This window comes from Rhinoraja longicauda, chromosome 15 (genome assembly GCF_053455715.1).
Source record: "Rhinoraja longicauda isolate Sanriku21f chromosome 15, sRhiLon1.1, whole genome shotgun sequence".
Classification (NCBI taxonomy): Eukaryota; Metazoa; Chordata; class Chondrichthyes; order Rajiformes; family Arhynchobatidae; genus Rhinoraja; species Rhinoraja longicauda.
The window spans coordinates 9,339,604-9,361,355 of NC_135967.1; the positions used below are offsets into that span (position 1 = coordinate 9,339,604).

At 38.9% G+C, this 21,752-nt stretch overlaps 1 protein-coding gene across 1 annotated transcript in view; it reads left to right on the top strand.

Annotated features, from left to right (window-relative positions):
- Nucleotides 1-21,752, top strand: part of mtm1 (myotubularin 1) — an 85,867-nt gene that overhangs the window by 2,010 nt on the left and 62,105 nt on the right. Inside the window, exons 2-5 of the mRNA XM_078412176.1 lie at nt 10,690-10,790; nt 13,487-13,541; nt 13,806-13,900; nt 20,980-21,090. Coding sequence (XP_078268302.1) covers nt 10,725-10,790; nt 13,487-13,541; nt 13,806-13,900; nt 20,980-21,090 — 327 coding nt within the window. The 5' untranslated portion in view covers nt 10,690-10,724. The remainder of the gene's footprint in view (nt 1-10,689; nt 10,791-13,486; nt 13,542-13,805; nt 13,901-20,979; nt 21,091-21,752) is intronic.

The following is a 21,752-nucleotide window of genomic DNA, read 5'->3' on the forward strand; positions in this document are numbered from 1 at the left end:
GAAGAAGCAAGGTGACTCAGGTGGTGGGAAATGGCGACTAGGATGGTGGGATGGTGTGAGAAATGGTTGTGCGCTTTTAGCTGTCAGGGGAAAGAAGTGGGGGACAGGACGGGGGGGGGGGGTCTGGAAACTTACTTGAACTCGGAGAATTCAATGTGCAACCGAGAATGTTCTTTCAGTTTGTCTCACTGCGGCTCGCTATGAATAGTACGAACATTGAATTCCTCAATTTCAATTAATTCTCAGTATCAATTCTCTAGTATTTTTTTGACATCCATTACGGTTAATTTTAGTTGTATTTTCTCGAAGCATCTGTTGCAGCATGCATAATTTAAAAACTTGCTTGGCTTTAGGAAAGAATGAATTGATAAAGACTGTAGTAAAATTATTTTGTTTTGAGATCATGGCAGATGGCCATCTCTAGCAAAGTCAACATTTACTGTCCTGAAGGTGAAGGACCACTTCTGTGAGCTGCAGTCAGTGCAGTGAAGATATTCTGACAGTGGTGCCTGATAAGGAGTTCTGGAGTGCACCAGTGATTCTGCTACTAAGACTGCACAGTTTCAAGAGGATGGTTGGCGACAGTAAAAAGTGGATGCCATTTCTGCTTTTGTTTGGGGGAAAAAAAGGAAGCAAAAGTAATCATGATACTCAAGGCAGGAAAATATGGATAAAGTTGTGGAACCTGCTTTTAAAAGTGAATGGAGGATTTCCAGGATGCCCACTACTCCTGCATGCTAGAAATTGCAGAATTTATTATGTGGCCAAATATGGTGGATTGAGTAAATGTTTCAGGTGGTGGATAGACAATCTAACTGATGATGTCAAACAAACTCCTTGAGTGATGTTGGAGCAGAACTCATCAGGGCCAGTGGAGAATATTCCAATACACTTGTTACTTGTGACTTGTAGATTGTGGACGGGTGTGAGGTCCTGGGAAGCGGTGCATTTGCCATAGAACGCCAGTCCTCTGACTTGCTCATGTAGCCAATGTTATTGTGTGATGGGTCCATTAATTATTTGGACAGTGGGCAATGATCGATGAGGGAAATTCAATAATGGCAATTGTGACATGGTTTGATGAATTTTGAGGAGAGTTGTCCCTGGGAACTTGATTGACATATTCTTACCCGCCAGTTATCACTAAGCCCATGCCTGTATGTTGTTCAGTTCTCGCTCCATGCAGGCTTGGACTAATTGTTTTAATAAACAAGCTGTGAGTGGTAATTTCTTCAGCATCTTTTCCTCATTGGAGTAAGTTGCTTCAACATAGGAATAGGAGTAAGCTAAAAGAAATGAGGTGCCATTTTAATTACGAATGTTTAAAATTATAGTATGGTTTTCAAAATTAATCTAATCCCAAACTACTGTATTGTGCGGTAACTCCAGTGCCCTAGAGATGATGTTATACCATTAGAAGCATTGAAAGTGCAGTAAATGCTACCCAGGTGATTTCAGCAGAATTACCATATTGAAACATTAAGATTTCAAACCTCATTACTCATTTCTAGTGTACCCTGAATAGAGACCTGTCCATCATGACAAGTCGTATTCATGACTTGTACCCTGGAGAGTATTAACTAATCATTTGTAGTGGTGAACATAGCTGATCAAATGTCTACGTAATTGATTTGATCTCTCAGTAATGAATTAACAGTTCTCATTTATTGTCAATGGTTTAGAAGCAGATAGACTTGCAGAAATCTGGTCATATTTGGGGAATTGCAATTCATCCTTTTGCATTTTAATATTGTGTTGGTTCTATTGAACTTTTTCAGAATACATGATGTATTCTGACTAATTGAATTTTGACACTAGAACAGATTTATTGCTCATTTAGAACATTCAGAACAAATGACCAGTAGTGACACCCATTGCTGTGCCTGAAAATCAAATTGAATGTTCAGTCAATCGTCCTGGAGGTTACAGGCAGCCAATTTTCCATGCTGCAAAGGCACTTAGTGTCACAAACTCATAGAGCACAGGAAGAGGCTGTGGGAAATTATTGAGTTCATGCCTGCTCTCTGTAAAACGTTCCACTCTCAATCTTATTTCTCTGCTCCATCCTTGAACTCCTGTAAGCATATTTCCCTCAAGTAGCTACACTATTTGCTTTCAAAATCTTTGATTGTTTCAGCTTCTACTACCCTTGAGAGAGCAAGTTTCTGGTTGTAACCACTTACTGCCCTGTCAAAGATGGTTTTTTTCATGTTTAAAAAAAAAAGCTTGTTTCTTTTCACCTGTGCTTGAACTAGTGTCCTCAATTAAGTCTATATGGAAAAAAAGATCTTTCTTAGTCATATTTGCTGATTGCCTATTTCTTTTGCAAATTGCAATGATTTTGGCAGTGAGAGAAAACAAACTTGCATTTGTCTTGTTCCTTTCAGATCTCTTCTTACAGCCATTACATCTTAAGCTGTTGTTACGTTGCTCGCATTTGTTTACATAATGTCCCATGAACAGAATGTGATACCCAATACTTCAGTATCTGGACAATTATGGATGATATGGACTAGGAATGTTAGAAGTCATTTTACTTTAATTTAGATATACAGCGTGGAAACTGATCCTTCGGCCCACTGTCCATGACAACAGAGATACCTGTACACTAGTTCCATCCTGCAGACTTGGGACAATTTACAGAAGCCAATTAACCTGCAAACTGCATGTCTTTGGAATGTGGGAAGAAACAGGAGCACCCAGAGAAGACCCATGTTGTCACGGGGAACATATAAAATCGTACAAACAAGCGCCCATAGTCTGGTTTGCACTCTGGTCTCTGGTGCTGTCAAGGAGCAACTCTACCGCTGTGCCTAACGTCTTAAGTCCCATTACAGTGTGAATTTTCATTTTGATTTCTGAAACTTTGAAGTTCACAAAAGAAGGGCAGAGCTGTCTTTGAGATAAAGAAACTGAAGCCCATTTATCCTTTCAACTGGTGTTTACAATTATGCCATCTGCGAGGATAGATAGGAGATTGTTATTCTCATCTGAAAGGCTGTAGGGCAGCATTCCTTTAGAATTATATTTCAGTTTAAATTTTGGTTTGCGATTCCAGTTAACTCTTGTGTAGGGTAACTGAGGGGATGCTTCCTGGAGGTGCTGCTGCTCCATAATCTTACTCTTACATTTTCATTGATGGGTTGATGGTGAAGAGTTAGCAACTTCAAACACCTGGGCATTAACATCTTTGGTCTTTCCTTGGTCCAGCACATAAATGTAATTACGAAGAAGGTACATTGGCATCTCTACTTTCTTCTAAGTTTTGTCATATCACGGAAAGCCCTAACAAACGTTTACAGGTGTATTGTAGAAAGTATCCTTACTGGTCCAATCATGGTCTGGTATGGCAATTCTCTCACTCGTCCTGCATTTGTCGTATTGTATTTATCATTACTCTATGTATGTTTACTCCCTGAGCTTCATGTGAGATTTTATTGTCTATGACAATAAACTAATCTGAATCAGAACCATGAATAATGTGCAAATGCAGTTGCATGATAATCCAATAGCCTCAGAAAGTTAGCCCATGGTGACTGTGACCACAAAAACTGCATTTACTGCACAAAGCAAATCCTCAGTGTCCTCATTCTGCTGCAGATCCACTAGTTGGACAAACCTGAGCGGGTACATGTGTAACTCTGCCTCAGAGTCCTGCTCTCTGCATCCAAATGAGGGTTGCAGTCCAATGTTGGCTTATGGAATGTTTGACGCTGGCTTTTGACCTGAAGCTCAAGACTGTTCCAATGAAAAGCATCAGGCCCCCTTTAATCTAGAAGCCTGTGGGGCCCATCATTGTGGCACAACCTACAGCTGCCTGGATGCATTCGCAGCAAATCTAGTGGCAGTGGTGGAGGGGCATCAGAGCGGTGTGGAGGAATTGGTTGGCCTTTGAGAGGTGGCTGCTGCAGTTTTATAACCTGTTATTCAGCAGAGGTCTGAGGAGGATGGGTGCATTCTCATCCCTATGATTGTCATGACCAGTATTTGGAGAGGTGGGGGGGTCAGTGTGCTTTCTGCATGTTTGCTTCTCTTCAGGGGCATTAATTAGCCTTGTCTGTATCTGAAGATAGAAATAGAACTGTAATTATGTTAACTGCAACAAAGTTCTAGTGGTAAAAACGAGCATACTTCTGTCGGAGCATACTTCATACTTCTTGTGTGAACCACCCACTTTCAAGTAAAAACTGGGTGTTTTTGTCAAGTACCGATTCATCAGTTGTGTGAATATAAACCAAGACCTGTATGTTATTTGTAGAGACGTAGAGATCTGTTTAGAAAGGAAACTATAAAACCCATTAAAGTTCAACATACATTTCAAACCAAAACATCAACCATCATGGGTAGACACAAAATGCTAGAGAAACTCAGCGGGTCAGGCAGCATTTCCAGAGAGAGAAGGAATGGGTGACGTTTGGGGTCGAGACCCTTCTTCAGACTGAGTTAGTCATGGGTTAGTTGTTTGAATAGTTTCAAATAATCTAATTGGAATTAAGTTTATCAATGTAAGTCCTTGTTTGATACAGACTTTGAATGATAAGACACAACTGCGATCTGATTTGGTTGTGTGCTGTAAAAAGAGGTCTGGTTAAAAATTTGAGAACTGTTCTTGGCAATATTACAATATCTGGGTGAACTTCTGATATTTCAGGGAATTTTGAAGCCCAGTTTGTATCTCAGTTCATTCAGCTCTGGATTTTGCTTTGTAGCTGTAGAGTACTGACATTTCTTCTTGTGCAATACATTTAAGTTATGTGAGATCTGAATGATAGGGTGACGCTATTGAGGATTTGTGTTATCTGACTTTATTAACAAATGCAACAGGACTTTGACAAGGTTAAAAATAAATAACTGACTCAACTGTTGGCTGACTGGCAGATAATCCTTTCACCTTTAAACAAAAGGGTAGGCTCCTTTTTCTGTATTTAGATGTATCTTACAGGTAACATTATTCTTGGGGTTTATATTTGAAGCAAAGTGGATTATGTTCAGGGGCTAAGTAGAATCAGTTTAAATGAAATGGGTTGGATTCTATTGCGAAACAGCTAAATATTGAGTGTTCCCCAGGATGCCAATGTTATTAAAATGCTACGAGTTTTAATTAACCTTTCAAGTTGGCGCTGTTGTGTTCTCTTTACATCGAACATTGGTCATTATAAGCCTTTCACCCTTTATTTTTCATTCATTTTACTGCAAGTTGAATTACACTAGTAATGGGCAGCTTCCCCTGTAGTTGATGGCCTCTAACTCAGATTTAAAATAGAAAAATTAAGGAAGTGGTGCTTCTGTTGCATGGTATCTTTATCAGTCTCTATCTGAAGTACTGTTTTGAGTACTGATTCCAGCTTATGTGGATAAACAGTGCAGATTCACCTGAATTATTCAACTGCTTTAATTAACTCTATTTGTATTACAGTGTCCATAATTTTGAAGATTATGGTGTGATCTTGGTAAAAAATTTACATATTAGAAAATGAGAAATATAAGAAAGAAAAATCCAGGCAATGGAGATAAAGATAAAAGAGGGAAACCATTGAAGTTTCATGTAGCTGACTTTGCAGACAAAACAGTTTTGCTCTCCAAAGATGCTGCCAGGCCGCGTATTTATCGTATGGTTTTATTTCAGACTTTTAGCCCCTACAGTTTTTTGTCTTTCATTGGGAAGCCGTTTGAAAGTCAAATTAGAAATCACTTTTTCACATTAAGGGCAGCAGGACTCTCCCTTACAAGGCAGTTGGCGCCTGATCAATTGAAATCGTCAAGGTTGATACATTTTTGTTGGATCTGTAAACGACCCGATGGCATGCATTAGAAAAAAAATCATCATCAATCTTGTCAATTAAAGTACTGTCAAAAAAAGGCATTTTTAGTACTGAAGACTCTTGCGTCAGAAGAAGGGTCTCAACATGAAACTTCACCCATTCCTTCTTTCCAGAGATGTTGCCTGTCCTGCTGAGTTATTCCAGTATTTTGTCTATCTTTTAGTACATTCCAGGTGTCTTAATGCCAACCTCAGAACAGTGCCAACAATGTATGTTTCTGTTTAAAATTAATATCAACCATAAACAACTTGTGTTCCATACTTGTACAGGTCTTGGAGCCATTTAAGTGTATATATATAGTCCATTGAAAATATAAAAACTATTAATTTCCACTTTTTGATAAATCTCAGAACGTTATTATTTCCTTTTATGTTATGGAATATGCAGCATTTCATTAAGATTGGTGTGAAATCTTCCCTAGTTGGAGTTGGATAGTATATGGAACTTGAAGCACCAGCTAATTATGTTTAGTTTTAGTTTAGAGACACAGCTCGGAAACAGGCCCAACGGGCACGCGCCGACCAGTGATCCTTGCACATTAACACTATTCTACACCCACTAGGGACTATGTTTACATTTACCAAGCCAATGAACCTACAAACTTGTACGTCTTTGGAGTGTGGGAGGAAACTGAAGATCTCGGAGAAAACCCACGCAGGTCACGGGGAGAATGTACAAACTCCATACAGTCAGCACCCGCAGTCGAGATGGAACCCGGGTCGATGGCGTTGCATTCGCTGTAAGGCAGCAACTCTACCGCTGCGCCACCGTGACCGTCCCAGAAATGTATCTTCTGTTAAATTGAGAAGATACATTGAAGATACAATTACATTGCGAAGATCGCCTCATCATATTAGAAACAGCGTGACTTTCTGTTTACACAGCAATTCTGGTCTATCGGAGCAAAGAAAAATCTTGTAAAATAATTTTTCATCAAATCCTACTGAGCCTGAGCTGTCACCATTTGGATAACATCATTACAGTCACAATAATTATTGGTATGAACCTGCATGATTGAGTGATTAAAAGATCTAATGGCGATAACTAGGAAAACACAATATTCAGCTCAAAGAGCATTCATGTTGTTTTGGAATCTTTTAATTATGCAATCACATTCAATTGTTACAATCAGGCACACTTCAATCTGTTTTCGTTCACATCTTTCAGTCAGGTTGAGAGTGTTTAATTGCCATATGTACCAGCAACAGAACAACAAAATCTTCTGCAGTTTAATAGGCCCATTAATACAAAACACGCACATAGCATAGATATACAATAATCAATAATCCAATAAATTAATAATCAATAATGCTGGGTAACCAGAGCATAATAGTGTAAAACTGTAGTCTGTAGTGCAACCAAAACAAAGTCCATGGTAGATCATAGTTGTTGAAATAGTGATTAATATTTATTATTCAAGATTTAAGTGTTGTCAGCGGCTATGGGAGCCCGAGAAGGTACATCAATGTTCTCCCTTTTGAAGCGAGCATAGAAAGCATTGAGCTTGTCGGGGAGTGATGCATTGCTGCCACTTGAGCTACTATTTGGTTTCATTTTTGGGAAATAATGGGGTGCTAGCCCTGCCACAGCTGCTGAATGTTCTTCTGGTCCTCCAGTTTAGACTGAAAGTATCTCTTTGCTTTCCTGAAGGCCTCAAGTCGTACCTGGACCTCTTGTATGACCTCATATTACTTTGATTGATTTTGTGAAATTATCAAATCCAGTAAAAAGCTTTCTGAATTCCTCTGTTTTGACATTTTAAGATTGGCTTGGTCTTGCAATGGATCCTACTGAGAAGATCCAATTAGCCAATAAGATCCAATTGTTCTGGCCTTTTCCTACCTCCAGTTCCCTTCCCTCTACATGCAATCTGAAGAAAGGTTCTTACCCGAAACCTCACCCATCCATTTTCTCCAGAGATGCTGCCTGATCTGCTGTTACTCCAGCACTTTGTGTCTGTCTTAGATCCAATTAGACCCTTGGCAAAGAGAGGTCATTCTACTGCTATTTCCCCCACGCTTCTGTCCATTATTAAAAGACTAGAGATGTTGTTCTTGATTATTTCAAGGTCTTATCTTTGATCATTTGTGCTTATATGATGAATGGAGAAATTGTTTGAAAAGATCTTGGCCAATAACTGTGATGCAGGGAAGCACAGGACAATTTATTTTTGGCCCGATGCGGCAGTTCAAGTTCTATAATGGGGAGGGTGAGTAATTGAAAAGTCTGATCCTGCTTGAATGAATCCTAACAGTGAGTCCTTGGAGGATTCTTGTCCTTGAACGTGTGACTAGTGAAAATTATTTTGTGGCACAAACAGAAATGAATAGTGTGGGCTTACAAATAGAGCAGAAATATTCAGTAGGTCAGGCAGCATTTGTGAAGAGATTTGTTTCTTCATATTTCATTTTGATATCCTATTATGAGAAAAGAGGAATGTAGAAATTTAAGAATCTGGACTGCAAAAGTCAATGGTATTAATTCAAATATTCCACAAGGAACAGGGAGCATGCATGTGAGTTTTGCGGAATGTTTGTTTCTCTGTCACCCTTTGTAGTTTTTGGTAGCTCGATGATTCTATATTTAAAGCAAGGATTGCATAAATATTGCAGCCATCAGAAAAATTTCATCTTTCAGAACATTGCCACTATCTAAAGGACAGCTTTTATGATTATGTTCTCACTGAAAAGAGCATGCTTCTGAGTGCATTACACTGTCCTGTATTTGACCTGTAGATGAGTTATGTTACCTCCACTTGTTCTATGCATGGAAATTATATTTAAATGTAGTTATTCCAAAAGGAAACACTGATTTCTGTATCCAGTTTATGCTTTAAGGTCATGGATTCGTCCTTTGTTCTCCCGGAATGTATAGACTGAATTATGTACCCAGTGCTCCATTATTCTCACGTGCAAAGGTCCTGCCAAAATCATTAATTTTATCGTGGGGTATTGCCTGGCCACATACTGCCACATACCAGTGGGCAGGAATATACAGTTGTAGTGTCAAATAACACTGTTAGTGCTTACTGGCACTCCTGCCTAAAAACAACACCAATACGTAGCATCTGCTAAAAATCTGTTGCAAAAACTCTGGACTGTTATCGTTTAGTTTGGAGATACAGCAAGGAAACAAGCCCTTCGGCCCACTGAGTCCACGTGGACCGGTGATCCACATACACTGCTGCAATCCTACACACTAGGGACAGTTTGCAATTTTAGCTAGGCCAATTAATCTACAAACCTGTTCATCTTTGGAGTGTGGGAGGAAACCGGAGCACTCGGAGAAAACCTACGCAGTCACGGGGAGAACGTATAGACAGCATCCATGGTCAGGATCGAACTTGGGTCTCTGGCGCTCTAAGGCAGCAACTGCAACCGCTGCACCATTGTGTCGCCCGTGTCTGTGTCAATACCTCTACAGAGTAATTTGTTGTGAACCTCAACGTTTTGCACAGTTGCGGTAAAGGCCACCGAGAATATGCTGCCTCATTTGAATGAGGTACATGATTTTATTTTTAATTATGTGGTAATTTTTTGTTTACTTCTGAACAGCCAGTTTCATTTTATAACTGTGTGGGAAAGAACTGCAGATGCTGGTTTAAACCGAAGATAGACACAAAATGCTGGAGTAACTCAGCGGGACAGGCAGCATCTCTCAAGACAAGGAATGGGTGACATTTCGGGTCGAGACCCTTCTTCAGACTAGTCAGGGGAAAGGAAAGAAGAGATATAGACAGTGATGTAGAGAGATATAGAGCAGCAAGAAAGGATATTGCAGAACTCTCGTCAGAGGAAGAGAACTTCTTCAAAGTAGACATATCTTGAGGAGATTTTGTAGTGGAATAGACGAAATGTGTAGGAAGGAACTGCAGAGGCTGGTTTAAACCGAAGATAGACACAAAATGCTGGAGTAACTCAGCAGGACAGGCAGCATCTCTGGAGAGAAGGGACACATAATGCTGGAGTAACATCACCCATTCCTTCTCTCCAGAGATGCGACCTGTCCTGCTGAGTTACTCCAGCATTTTGTATCTATCTTTATTTTATAACTGCCTTCGTGTATCTCCATACATTCCTAAATATAATAAAAATATTTAATTTTATTTAAGTTAATGCTGTTTTGTTTCTAACTTAAGGCCATGATAATGCTTCAGTTTATTTTTTTGGATCCCTATAAAGTGATTTTTTAAAGTGAAAAGTATTCTTTGCTTTTCATTTCCTGTTTTTTTTTCTGAGAATTTTTCAGTCTAATTGGCTACTCAGTCTGCCTGACATCTCAGATTCCTTAGAGATGGTGTTGGGTTGAAAGCGCCAATGAAATAAGGGAAATCCTACCAAGATCGTGGGCTGTTTTCTTAGAAATCTGTGGTGCAGGTTGTCTAGCGTCATTGCCTGGAAAATCCAAGCTGTTAAAAAATCGTCTTTTATTCTCACGCTTAAGTTTTCAAGGTGCAAGTTATTCTAAATTTTGCAGCAAACTGGAATATGAATTACGAGGCATGGAAATAGAGAACCGTGGATGCAAATTAACGGATAAGGGATTAATTTGTAATGCTTGGGTTGCATGTGGACATAGTTACATTTATAGACTATGAAAATAATTTCATGTAATCGAAATACATGGATAGGGTAAATTTAGAGGGATATGGGCCAAAAGCAGGCAGGTGGGACTAATATAGATGTGGCATGTTAGTTAGCGTGTGCAAATTGGGCCGAATGGTCTGTTTCCACACTGAATGACTGACTTTATAAAATCCATTCTAGACAACGTGATGCATTGACGTGTACAAGGCTGCTTTAATCTTTGAGTTAGATTTGCATCTTTGCAACTGTTGCTGTGACTAACTAGTCTGTTTCTGTTGCAGCACGCTCTTTTGAGCATCAAGAACCTGGGTAAAAGATGGCTTCGGCATCCTTTCCGATGGTATATTCCACTTCTACACCAATCAGTTCTTCTACGATAAAGGTATGCTTCTCCCCTCTTCTGATTATTGAGATTTCCCGGTAATGGTATCCACTGATACAATGGGAACTCCCAGTTTTTGAGTGGTTTGATGGTTTTAGTTCATCTGTCTACTTGACATTGAGCTGTTCACCACATGACACACGAGACCAGTCCCATCATTACCCAAAGCCCATTGATCTATTTCCCAGCATGGGTAAAAGATCAGAAATGTGAGCCTTGACAGCAATTTTCTTCCCTGCAGCATCATAAGTCAAGAATATTGGGATTGTTTATGGTGTTGCATTTGGTGCCTGGCCTTGCTCATTTAGCTCAGTTGGTACTAAATTACCAGTATGGGACTTCCATTGGGTGTGGGGCTCAGATTAAGATTTAAGACATATATTTTCAGTATTTGTGCATTACGGGGGTGGTAGCTACATTGCAAATAATTGATTTAATGATAAGATGAGGCATATTGGTCGGCATGGGCAATCAGCATCGGCACTCTATATAAAAATGTTTACATATTTTCCTCTTCGATAAATGTTTGCACATTTTCCTCTCTTCTAAAGAACACATCCAGAGAAAATGTGAAAGATAGACACAAAGTGCTGGAGTAACTCAGCGGGTCAGGCAGTTTTTCTGGAGAAAATGTATAGCTGACTATTTGGATGGGACTGTTCTTCAGACTGATTGTAATGGGGGGGGGGGGGGGGGGGTTCGGAAAGTGAAGGAGATTATTTTTTTTCATGGCTTCCAGCTTTCCCCCCCACTTCCCATACTACAATCAGTCTGAAGAAGGGTCCCAACCTGAAACGTCACCTACCCATTTTCTCCAGAGATGCTCCCTGACCAGCTCAGTTACTCCAGCATTATGTGTCTATCTTTTGGTATAAACCAGCATCTGCTGTTATTTTTTATTATATTACTGAGAAGAATGTGAATTTTGCTTGATTATTTTTTTGAATCTCAGTTTAGAACATTTTTTTAAAGAATTGTTTGGATGTCTGGACTGTATGAACTTGGCCTGCTGGTTTATTTACAGCTTCAAAAGCGCTCTAGCATTTGTCCTGCTGGCATGTGCCAATCAGGAAGGTCCTGCATTCCATGCTTGGATTGAGTTAAGTTGATTCAGCTGGAGTGGGAACGAAGTGATATAATTGCTCTCAATGTCCCCATGCTACAGAAATGGATTAACAAAAAAAATCCATAAGGAGCAGCTTTCCAAATTGCTATCCAGTGGCTGGCTGGAAACTGAGTGAGGAGGGTTTGGTTGAGAGCAGAATCAAGCTTGGCTTTGATGTCCCACAAAGTTGAGTTATTAATATTGTTAGTCTCGACTTGCACACATTTAGATAAAATGCATAATACATAATTCAATTACATAAATACATAATGATTTAGCCCCATGCACAAATAACATGGAATGAGTTACCATCTTGAGAGGAGGATGTTAGAGGGAAGGAAAGTAATTGAAGTAAGATCCAAAAATATAATGTATGCAGATTTTGATATTTTTTAAAAAAACTTGTGTTTCTGCAGCAAATAATCAGGGAAAATAACTGCACGATGAGATTAACCGATAAGACACATTCTTCGATTGCAGTGTATGAATGCAGAAATAATATATTTTGTAAAAGCTGCTGAACAGTCAGCATTTGTGCAGATGGAAACATTGAACTGAACATGTAGAACCTGTTCACGAGTCGTGCATAGAAGAGGTAGTGAGAAAATTGTTGCCGGAAAGTTAGGCATCAATAGTGAATGGTAGGTTATGATGATTAATAATAATAACTATCACCGCTAAATAAACAACCCCCGTCCCACTTCACTACCAACCTTTGCCGAAAATTAAAATCATCGGCAAGTCATCCTCTCTTGGCCAGCTCCAAAACAATCCATCATTCAGTTTGTTTTGAGCTCCACCCTCTCACAAACATATATTTTGTTCTCTTCCTACCCCACCCACACCCTGTAATTGAAAGCATGTTTATTTTCTAACTTGGTTCAGATAAAATATCATTGACCTGAAATTTTAGCTCTGCTTCTGCCTGCACCAAAGTTGCCTGACTTGCAGAGCGGGCAGACTTACTGAGCGTGCCCAGAGGCGATATAAAGTTTGTTCTGTAACGGTTTTTGATGGGTTCATCAATTATTGAGTTTTCATGATATGGATAGTAAATAGCAGGATTAAGCCGCTCCCACCCCCCCCCCCACAGCTTCGAGCTGGATGCTTTCAGTTATACATTCAAACACTGATCTCGAAAGTGAAAAGAAAAGCTCAATTGAATTTGGACAGTTGTTTGGTGCTGTCTGTACGGAGTTTGTACGTTCGCCTTTTGACTGCACGGGTTTCCTCTGGGTACTCCATTTTCCTCCAACATTCCAAAGACGTGCAGGTTTTTAGGTTAATTGGCTTCTGTAAATTGTTCCTAGTTTGTAGAATAGAACAATAGGTGTGGTAAAGTATAGGTGTGATCGCTGGTCTGTATGATCTTGGATCTAGCCTGTTTCCATGCTATATCTCTAAAACTAAAACTAAAGTTGTGAAATAGTTGTGAAATAGCAAAATTTGTATTACCTATAAATCTGTTTTGATTTGTTCTGAGGGATGACCAAAGTTAATATATTCACTAATCATTGCAGTTTAAGCAGTTTTAGCGAATGCAGTTATTGGACCAAATTATTTGATGAGTTAATTTGGCTTTCATTTACAGGCACAACAAACGGAGGATGTTCCACTATTACCAGGAGAAGATGTAAAAAGTAAAGGTAAGGTAACATTGATGATAATTTTTGCCTGAAACAATTCCGTTTGAGTTGCTATAGTTTTATCAAATTGATAATAATGATATTTTTCAATGTATAAATACAACCTATCTTGATTGATCTTTTTAATAATATGGGATTACGTGCATGAAAGTGTGGATGAGGTAGAATATTAGCCATGTATTATTGAAAAACAGCAATATCTTGTGCTTTTTTGTTTTTTCTGGCATCTAACAAACTAATGTGTGTTATTTCCTTGCATTGCAGAAAAGGATGTGATCTACATTTGTCACTTTAATGGACCTAAAAAAGGCGTGGTGTATATTACAAATTACAGGCTTTACTTCAAGAGTGTTGAACTGGTAAGTTTTTTTTACTTTTCATTTATTATAGATAGTCCTTAATTATTATATTATTTTACTTTGGTAAAGTGTTAAAGGTAAGTCAATATATCTTTTGCCTCCAGATAGCAACCAGCTGTTGTCTCTTATCTTCCACTTCATTCTCAGCACATTTTTTGTGTCACCCAATTTCCTCTAATCCCTTTATGCGAAAATCTTCTTCATGGCTTCCTCCCAAAAACTCGGACTCCTACTTAATTCTAACAGTTTATTCGCTTAACCACTTGACACTTCATGGTCTAACTTTAATCAAGTTTTGAATGTAATTTTCATAAAGGGGAAGTTTCTCTTTTTCCCCTTGACCAACCTCGTATTGTCCCGAAGACTTACCTACGTGTTAAATTAGATTCTGGTAATTCCTGCAGTTGCAAAATGTTGTGCATTTAGATTTTCAAAAGTGAGCCCGATCATTGAGCATTGTACAGCTACATGACTGTGAAACACATCGAAGTATATTCACCCATGTGGAAAATTTAGTTTATTGTCATGTGTAGTGAAACGCTTTTTTGTTGCGTGCTATCCAGTTAGCGGAAAGACTACACATGATTTACAATGAAACTGTCCACAGTGTACTGTTACAGGATAAAGGAAATAACTTTTAGTGCAAGATACCGTCTAGTAAAGTCTAATTAAAGATAGTCCAGGGGTCTCCAATGAGGTAGATGTTAGGTCGGGACTGCTCTCTAGTTGGTGATAGGATGATTTAGTTGCCTGATAACCACTGGAAAGAAAACGTCCCTGAATCTGAAGGTATGAATTTTCACACTTCTGTACCTCTTGCCTGATGGGAGAGGGGAGAAAGAGTGAGACTTGTCTTTGATTATGCTGGTGGCTTTGCAGTGCAGATGGAGTCAATGGAAGGGAGGTTAGTTTGCGTGATGGTCTGGGCTACGTCCACAATTCTCTGCAATTTCTTGCCGTCTTGGATGGAGCCGTTCCCAAACAATACCATGATGCATCCAGATAAAATGCTTTCATTTGAAGTTGATGAGAGTTGTTGGGAACATGCCGATCTTCGAAAGTCTTCCAAGGAAGTAACGGCGTTGATGTGTTTTCTTGGCCATTGCTTCGATATGGCTAGTCCAGGACAAGTTGCTGGTGATATTTACTTCTAGGAACTTGAAGCTTTCAACCATTTATACTTTGCCGTCAATGTTTATCCACAAAAAATTGCTGAAGAAGGGTCCCGACCCAAAGCTTCGCCTATCCATGTCCTTCAGAGATGTTGCCTGACCCACTGTGTTACTCCAGTACATGTGCCTTTTCGTGCTCTCTCCAAAGAGGACTCCTGAGATCAACTGAAGAAATAAGGAAGGTATCTAGAGACAATTTATATTTCATAATGATTTATTGCATTGAGAGTTGAGGTGTGATGCTTTGGAGAAGCATTTTCTTCTTTAAAATGATTGACAAGCTGAAGGAGATATTTGGCATGGTTAACAAAATCTTGATCTGAAAAACAAAATTGAGTCTGGGGCAGAGATGACTGACATCAGTGGCATCAATGGTAGGAAACGTGGAATTAAAAAATTCAGATATCTAATATTTGCGATTTGATTTCTCATGCCTTTTTCCCAGTTGGTGCACTATGCAGCTTTAGTGTCGTTTGGCAACAATCTTCAACCATGACTTTGGATACTGAAACAAAATTGGTCAGATGGTTTGTGAGTCCTGGCGTTTCCCCATGCCCTAACTCTGAATTTTCTATTTATTTTCCATCATGACGATGCCAAAGTGAATATTTGTGTGATTTCAAACAGTGGGTGTGACCAGACTGATGGGAGAATCACAACTAAGACTGAATTGTTTATCATTGTCAAATGTGTACTCTATTTGTAGAATGGGGATAGGAACAAACTTGAAAACTGCCAGAAAGGAGGGGTTACTGATGACCAAGTTACTCCTAAAGTCAGGGCAGAAAATTTGCAAGTTGTATCTGAAATGCAATATAAATTTATTTTCTGAACAGGAAACCATTGCCAATTCCTTTGTGCACCAGTAAAAATAAATTCAAGTATTATCGCACTTCCAGCATCCATAATTTTTTACTTCTCTGTTGTATATCTTACAGTTCCAACATTTTTATTGGTAGCCTTGTCCATTGGATCTTGTTTACATTTTTGATAGTTTTGTGTTAGGTTATGTATTGACGCGCCTTTTGTTCTCATTGTTGTTTCTGAGGGGCATTGGCACATTGTCAACTGCAAAGTTGTATTTAGCGATAGTTTGGGGCCAAAGCTTAGAATACTGCAGATGGTGGAAATCTGAAATAAAGAGCAGACAATATGTAAATACTCAGGTAGCATATACAAAAGAAAAAAATAATGTTGTACGTCTCTGTCCTTCAATCAGAATTGATAACACTTAGATATTTTAATTTGCAGAGAAAGAGGAGGGGTGATGAGGACAAAGAGTGTATCTGTGATGGGGTTCAGACCATGAATTACTGAATGGCTAAGTGGTGCCAGCTGAGAGCAGGTGGTGAAGCCTTGTTAGTCACAGATGATCTGTCTGGAGGAAATGTAAATAGCACAAGACGAATGAAAGCGAGAGAGGGTAAAAAACACAAATGCTGGAACTGTAAAATGTGCACTGGTGAGGTGAAAACCTGCAAATGCTGGGAATCTGAAATGAAGATAAAATATTGGAAATACTCAAAAGACCATGAACCAGAAATGTTGACTCCATTAATCGCTCTACAGATGCTGACAGATTTGCTGAATAGTTCCAGCACTTTCTACTTTTATATACATTTTGAGAGTTGTTTAATATAGCCTGTAGTTAGGTAGCCTGTTGTTGTTAGTAAATATATGGCGCCTTTGCTGCAAGAATCACTGATCGTAGCTTACACCAGACTAAAGAGTGTGCTCCTCAAAATCTGGTTTTCTGTTGTGGGCTGTGGGGATATTTGTATTCAGGTTTCTGATTCCAAGATTAAGAATGTTTAAAAGTGAACCCAGTTGGTGATTAGTGCTTTTTTAGTGAGGCTGAAAGGAGCGCGAGCAGTCTCCTAGTGGATTTTGTTTGTTGACTTGAATCTTCCCTGTTCCTAAGGTAACTGTTCATTATGATTATTTGACACTGACATGTATTAGTGGGTTAATCTTTTACAAGTTTAAATATTTGAATATCAAGCAGTTGTATCATAGTGTGTTGATCTCCTTGTTTATTTTTGTAATATAACCAACAATGAGATACCTTTAACTATTGGTCTAACGGTAATCGTGAAGCCAGCCAGACCTATTGACATAAAATCCACTCCTAGCTTTATCCCTAACCGAGATCTTGCTGCTGTGGTGCAATTTTTTGCTTAAAAAAAATATCCTGCAGAGACAGTTTCTGCTACAGCACAGCATTTCATTCATCAATTTGACATTTGAACAATGAGTTATATTTTCTTGTGGCGTTGCAGTTCACAGTAGGCATGTTGTTAACCTCTGGGTACAGATCTTTAAGCCACTTAAAAGTATAAGCAAGACTGTTTGAATCAAATTTTGTAATACATTGTCAGTAAGTTATTTATATGAAGCTGCTGCTGCAAAATGAGTGCAGGGTAAAATAAAAAACATGTGTTTAGCTTCAAATATTCCATTGTCAAAAGGATCAGCATGTTGCTTGTTGAGAAAATTTATGGGTGTCTTAAGAGAATTTATATCATTAGGCTGATAAGTGATAACTGGGACTAAGATCACTGCCCCACATATAATATGTCTAGAACGCCGTGATCAAATTGGACAATCTTTGATCAACTGTTGACCAACGGAAACCATAGGATTAATTTAATCTATGTTACATGACACATTGTTGATATTATCCTATTTCAATTGCTGTAAAGCTACCCGGGTTTAAAATGATGGAAGAGCTGAATGGTGTTGAAATGTATTTCTTTGTTAACATAGGTTGGAGAAAAATACTTGGTTCAACACATTCCTTGTGTATTGAACTGAGTATTAAAAATACTGTAAATATTATGAAGCCTGAGAATTTTATTCTGAAATAATAATGTTTTGCGCATGACTGTGAACTTGGAAAAACAAACTATAATGGCATAAAAAACACCTTTTTGCAAGGATTATTGTAAACATGTAAGCTGTGTAAGTCCCCCTCCCCCCACATACACACACCCTCCTCTCCCTGAAGAAAAGTGAATAAGTTAATGACAATTGCATTGCATTATTTGATTTGCTTTGCTCTGAAGCAAACGAATCCTGGCATGTTTACCATGCTCACAAGGGTTTACCACTAGCTTGAATTCCCCGGGTATTATTTAGCTCCCAAATACTTCTGTGACGTTTGATGGTATTCCCATTTAGAATGTTGTTCGCCTCGCCAACAGTCTGTCTGTCCCTTCCTTCTTTGTTGTTTTATTAGTATGTGTTAAATGTGTCTTTTAGTGTTCTTTAGCTTGTTTTATGTGGGGAGATGCGATTTATTTTTTATTTAAATTTAAAAAAAAAAAATATATTTTTTTAATATATCTGTGCGCACTCTCTGTAACGTATCTCTGTGCGCACTGCGGCCTAACATCGTGAAGCTGGCGGCCTCTGCTGGAGATCGACATCGGGAGCTCCATCCGTGGGAGCCTGTGGACTTTAACATCGGGGAGCTGGCGATCCCGTAGCCAGGGATCAACTTCGGAGCTCCAACTGGGAGAGCCCACGGATTTTAACATCATGGAGCTTGCGGTCCCTGGTTAGAGACTGACTTCAGGAGCTCCATGCCGCAGGGGCTTCGACCGCCCCGACGCGGGGGCTTCGACCGCCCGGACGCGGGGGAGAATAAAGAGGAAGATTAGACTTCATTACCTTCCATTAGTGAGGAACGTGGAGGAGCCGCTGTGGTGGATGTTTATGTTAGCTTTTATGTAGTTGTGTGTCTTGTTGCTATTTTAGTATGGCTGTATGGTAATTCGAGTTTCACTGCACCTTAATTGATACACTTGACAATAAACAGACCGTTAAGATTTTAGATTTAGATTTTTTAGATTTAGAGATACAGCGCGGAAACAGGCCCTTCGGCCCACAGAGTCCCGGCCGCCCAGCGATCCCCGCACACTAACACTATCCTACACACACTAGGGACAATTTTTACATTTACCCAGTCAATTAACCTACATACCTGTACGTCTTTGGAGTGTGGGAGGAAACCAAAGATCTCGGAGAAAACCCACGCAGGTCACGGGGAGAACGTACAAACTCCGTACAGACGGCGCCCGTAGTCAGGATCGAACCTGAGTCTCTGGCGCTGTATTCGCTGTAAGGCAGCAACTCTACCGCTGCGCCACTGTGCCGCCCTGAACATTTAATATGCAAAGATGCGTGAATAGCAGAAAAACTTCCTAGTGTTATTGAGGCAGAAACAAATCTTCAGTTTGAAAACTGTGTCAATAGAACTCTTCTTAAACAGTATCATTACATCTAAAGCAGACACGTGTTTATATATTATTGTTATAGCCCTTCCCCTCTGGGTATATTACTCTGTTTCTCACCACTCGTCCGTGGCGTAACCATAAACACTAACTTGTTTTTCTGGCCTTGAGGGGGTCACCATCCATTGTGACAAAAGACTCAAATAATTTCTGTTTGCCTAATTAAAAAAAAAATTAAAAAAAATTATGTTGTTCTCTTATTGAGAGCAGATAACGCTGGACAGATTTTGATTAATTTGGTTCAAACCTTGATTGTACACTGAATGAACAAACTGAACCATTTGAGGATTTGAATTTCATCAGGACTTCTATTTCAATAGTTGACATTTATTCTCCTCAATACCATTTATGAATTACAACAGCAATGCCAGAAAATCATAAACACAGTGATAATATTTATTTTTATAAAAATAAATTGTAATAAAAATAGATTTCTTAAAATAAATGCCTAAATATTTTTTGTGAAGTTTCTGTGCAGCTGTGATGTACTAGGCCGTACACTGAGATTGAATGGAACTCTGTGAATACAGGTTATTAATCAAACTATACGAATGGTGTCAGATGTTACTTTTTATGGTTCATTTTAGTTTACTATTTTTGGTATGTACATAAATTCATTATGATTAGCTCTTTAGTAGTAAGAGCGCTAATACCTTTAAATAAATAAATATACATGTGGATGTGTGTATGCATATATGTGCATCTTTGTCTATCCACACATATACATAAATACACACATGCACACGCATGCACACGCATGCACACGCATGCACACGCATACACACACATACACACACATACACACACACACACACACACACACACACTTCATAGTGTGAAAATGCTATTGCTTAACCATGTATAACGTCAACCTCCCACGTCAGGGAATTTATGACAACACTTAATATTTCATCATTGGATTAAGATGTTATTTTACAGGATGACACCTGGCTTCAGCTTTCCTAAATTCTGCAGATCATAAGTTCCTGAAAACCAATTGTCTCCCCACTCTCACGCTCTGCTTCATACCCATCAACTCCCCAGCCTGGCCTTTCTCTCACTTATTGCCCTTCATGGATTTAAAGGTCATAATACTGGAAATGCACATAATTATTCGTAAGTGTGTAAAGTGCACAATTCCAGCTGGACATCTTTTCCCTCGTCTCTATGCTTTTGTTTTTCTTTGAGCTGCCTAATTCTGGTGCTCTGGAAAATGTCAAATATACCATAAAATTACCTGTTCACAATTGTCATCTTTGTTTAAGAGGTTCATTCTTTGTTTGATGAGGTTCATTTTGGGCCAACTTTGAACCTTATTTTGTTGTAAAAGCTAGTTTCCAGTTAGTTATTGGGCAATTTAATAAAGAATATAGTAATTTAATAAGGGATACAGTGTATTAAGAAGCACTTAACGGCCTTTAAAGCTTCTTGACTTTTAAGTCGTACACGCTTAGATGTTTAATGACATATTTGAAAAAGTCTCTGTATTTAAAACAAATTGGTTATTTATTGCTGTGGGTTTTTGTGTAGTTTTTGCTGCCAAATGATATAGTTAAGCAGAGGCGTGACGTCCAGTAGATTGAGGTGAAAACTGTGTATTTATACTTTGCAGGATCCTATGACAACACTTGATGTCCCATTAGGCGTGATAAGTCGAGTTGAAAAGATGGGTGGCCAATCAAGCAGAGGTGAAAATTCTTATGGATTGGAAATTACTTGCAAAGTAAGTCTTTTTAAATAAATAATTATGGGCTGAAAATGTTATACACACTGATGATGAAAGTAATTAAAGTAGTAACTTTAAGCATCATGTACTAGTGAACTCACTATTAAAGTATTTTTTTAATCATAATTTTATATACTATTCGGCTATTAACTGGCATCTTGCTGATTAATGAGCTTTCCTTGCACATTCAAATGCAGCGCTAACCAACATTTTGACTAACTAGGATTTTGGGGATATTTAGAAGCCTCAGGGGAGTGTTTCTGAACATTTTTTTCCAAAACTTGACTGCCTTTTGCAACTGGATGCTTGTGTCCTTGTTAAAGTTGTTTCTGGCTGCACCCTCTTCCCACATAGAGGATTGTAAGGGGGAGGAAGGAGAAGTCTAAAAGATGGCAGGAAAGTTGAAGTAACAATAAATTGACTTAATCAAATGCAATGTATGCTGAGCTCCCCCTGTTGCCTCAATAGTTAAATACACTGTGATCATCAACTAAAGATCAGGAATTTTGGAGACTGTTGGAGGATTGTTTTGTGGTTTTGGAACATTTCTGCGTAATTCCTCAGTTTTAACTATTAAGCCAGCTCAGGCAATCATGGGTGTGAGGGCAAGAACAATGGCAAGGGCAATTTGGCTGAGGTACATTCCAGCTAGCAAGGAG